Raw genomic sequence first — 3,288 nt, forward strand, 5'->3', positions numbered from 1 at the left:
TTACTAATAAAATTTTATTTTGATAATTTTTGATTTGATTATTTAAAAATTAAAAATGTTAATAAAATATAATTTAATAAAGTTTGATAAATTATTTTTAAAGAGAGTTAAAAATAACTAAAAGACAATACACATTGTTTAATAATAATTTTTATCAAATAATTAAATATTATTTCATTTGTACATAATATTTTACATAAAATGTTTTTTGTCATAAAAAATAAATTATTTGATATTTCTACTAAAAAGCTTTAATATGAAATCGTTAATATACATTTACACTGCAACAACATTTATATTAATAATTGTAAGAAACATTTTTTCTTAATTTATTTTTAGTGTCTTTAGATAATATACATAAATATGACTTACAATTATAATCAAATAATAGGTATTTATATATTTTTTTAATTATCTAACATTTTATAGTAAGCAATGATCTTTTTTTTGAAGATACTCATATTGATTATAAAAGAGATATATTAAATAACAAATGGGATCAGTGGAGATCTCCAATTAAATATTTTGTGGAATCTTCTATTACAAGTGTTAATGTAGAAATTGCAATAAAAGAAATAATGAATAAAACTTGTATTAAATTTGAAAAAATAGAAAAAAGTACTAATCAAACACAAGAATTATATTTTCAAAAAAGTGATAAATGTTTATCGAAAATTGGACATTGGAAAAAAAATCATACACAATTTATTGAGCTAAATTCTAATTGCTACAAAAGTCCATATGTTATTTTACATGAAATTGGACATGCTTTAGGTTTGGTACATGAACATGCACGAACGGATAGAGATGAATACATTCAAATTAATACAGGTAATATGGAATCCAACCAGCTATTCAACCTTAAAATTTTGAACGATTCAGTATATATTAATTATTCAACTTCTTATGACTATGCTGCATTAATGCACTACGATCAATATGAATTTTCCACTTTTTGGAGTTATCTTTTTGGTTGGCCTGTTATGGAGTCAAAATTAGAACGTGAATATTCATGGATGATGGGACAACGTGAAAAAATGACTTTTAATGAATATAAACAAATTAATTTATGCTATTGTAACTGGTGCAATTGGGTAAACAACGATACTGGTTTACAAATTGAAAAAGATGAAACAAAACAATTGTGCAAAAATGGTGGTTATCCAAATTTTAACAATTGTAGTAGATGTCTTTGCCCTACTGGTTACACAGGAGATTTTTGTGATAGTATAATTGAAAGTGATACAGAATGTGGCAAAACTAAATTTGATGTTAATTCAAGTCAAGTACCTATAATATTAAATGGACAAATGAATTGCTACTTTTATTTAAAAGCAGAAGCATCGAAAAAAGTTCAACTTATAATAACCTACGTTAATGCACCATACAGTGGACATATTTGTACTGAAAAAACTGGTTATCAAGTTAAATATAGAAAAGACAAAGGTGCTACTGGTCTACTTTTATGTGGTCATCATTGGAGACATATAAATCTTAAATCTGAATCAAACGATATTCTTATATTTTATAGAGGAGAAACTGGACATAGTTTCATGCATTTTATTTTTCATCAATATGATTAATAGCCACTTTTTTATTATTTCATTTTTATTATTGAATTATTTTATTAATCCATGTAAAGTTTTTTTCCAGTTAAATAAAAATGAATATATTTTTTTACTTGGATATAATAATTATTAACAGTTTTTTTGCAATTTTTTATTTATAAATATTAAACTTTTATTCCATCAAAAAATAATATATTTTATATAAATTTTTTAGTCAAGCTTTAAAAAATACTAGAAGTCAATTTTTTTATTGTTTTGTAATATGAAATTAATCTTTTAAATTAAATTGTTTAATAAAACTATATGATTATTAATAGAAGATATTTATAAAAAGTTTACGTAAAAAGATACCACGCGTTTAATAGCATTGTCTATCTTAAGGATTGATAGTGGAAATTTTTTATAAAAAAAATAAGCCTCTAAATTGTTGTTTTTTTTTTTAAATTTTTGTTTATTTAAATTCTAAATAAAAGTTTATTATTTGCTTATTTGTTTTTATTACTTTTTTTATAAGCTATTATTATATATGTACAAAATGAGATGAAAGTTTTTTTTTATAAAATTATTAAGTTCTACAATTTTTATATTAGAAGACTGCCTAATGTTTTTTCTACAAAAACAAAAATGACATATAGAAAATGTTAGAATTTATCTTTTTTTTTGTTTAACACATTTTTTTGATAATAAATATAATGAGTATGAATATATTTATTTAAATTTAAAAAGATTAAAATTGTGCAATAATAATGTTTAATATTTTGAGTTAAAAAAATTTCACTTCAATAAAATTAAAATAAACAAAAAACAAAAGAAAGATTAATTTTTTTAAATATACATATATATATTTGTTTTTTAAAACAGACTTTTATAATGAGACAGAAATTGTTGATAAAATAAAAAAAAAATAAATTATATATTGTAGTTATTTTTTTTTTCTAAATGTAAATAAAAGTTATTTTACGTATAAATATAAACCTAGCTTTTTGTTTATTATTAGGTATTAGCATTCGTGATAATAGGCTGATAATAATGAGCACCGCCCACCAACTTTAATATATAAATTGGAACATAAAAGATAGAAAACCAGTTAATACTTGGAAAATTCTCAAGAACAGAGTAGATGGTCGTAATGTTTATTTCATAATTTTTAGCATAATTATTCTTTTCTTTACTGTTTATAAAATTCTTTATGAAATAAATGTTTTAAATATAGAAATTGTGTTTTGTTTACAAACAGCAAACTACCTCCGAGAATAAAGGTAGTAGTACGGCAAAAGTCAAATATCCTCTCTGTGAAAATTCCAAAGCAGTAAAAATTTACAATATTCCAATTTTAAAGTTAAAAAGATTGAAATAGTACTTTTAAACTTCTTTTTTAAAATCTTTTTTCTTTTAATTATAGTATTTATTATTTACAAACTTTTTACAAGAAAAAATTCTCTCGTCTTAAAAAATAAAACATCTAAAAAAATTTATTTTTGTTATTTGTAATTTCAAAAAAATTAAAAATTTAATTACTGTTAATAAAAATTTTTGGTAAAAACATAAATATAAAATTGACGATAATGAAGAAAAATTTTACTCTAAAAATCATTTTTTTATCTTTTTAAGAATAAGTTAAATTTTCTTAATCACCGAAACATAAAAACTTTCTTTTTTAGAAAATTCTAACACTTTTTGAAGATATTGACTATCAATCTTTTAAAAATAAAACATATGT

The 3,288-nt window shown here is 20.7% G+C and overlaps 1 protein-coding gene across 1 annotated transcript; it reads left to right on the forward strand.

Moving 5' to 3' along the window:
• Positions 1-256: 256 nt before the first annotated feature.
• On the forward strand, positions 257-1,583 carry SRAE_X000146100 (Astacin-like metalloendopeptidase; the record flags this gene model as incomplete). The annotated part of the gene is made up of 3 exons (XM_024649229.1): positions 257-307; positions 349-391; positions 430-1,583. 3 exons carry the CDS (start codon positions 257-259, stop codon positions 1,581-1,583), a joined length of 1,248 nt encoding a protein of 415 aa, XP_024498926.1.
• Between the last annotated feature and the right edge of the window lie 1,705 nt (positions 1,584-3,288).

Source organism: Strongyloides ratti, scaffold srae_chrx_scaffold0000002, assembly GCF_001040885.1.
Source record: "Strongyloides ratti genome assembly S_ratti_ED321, scaffold srae_chrx_scaffold0000002".
NCBI lineage: Eukaryota > Metazoa > Nematoda > Chromadorea > Rhabditida > Strongyloididae > Strongyloides > Strongyloides ratti.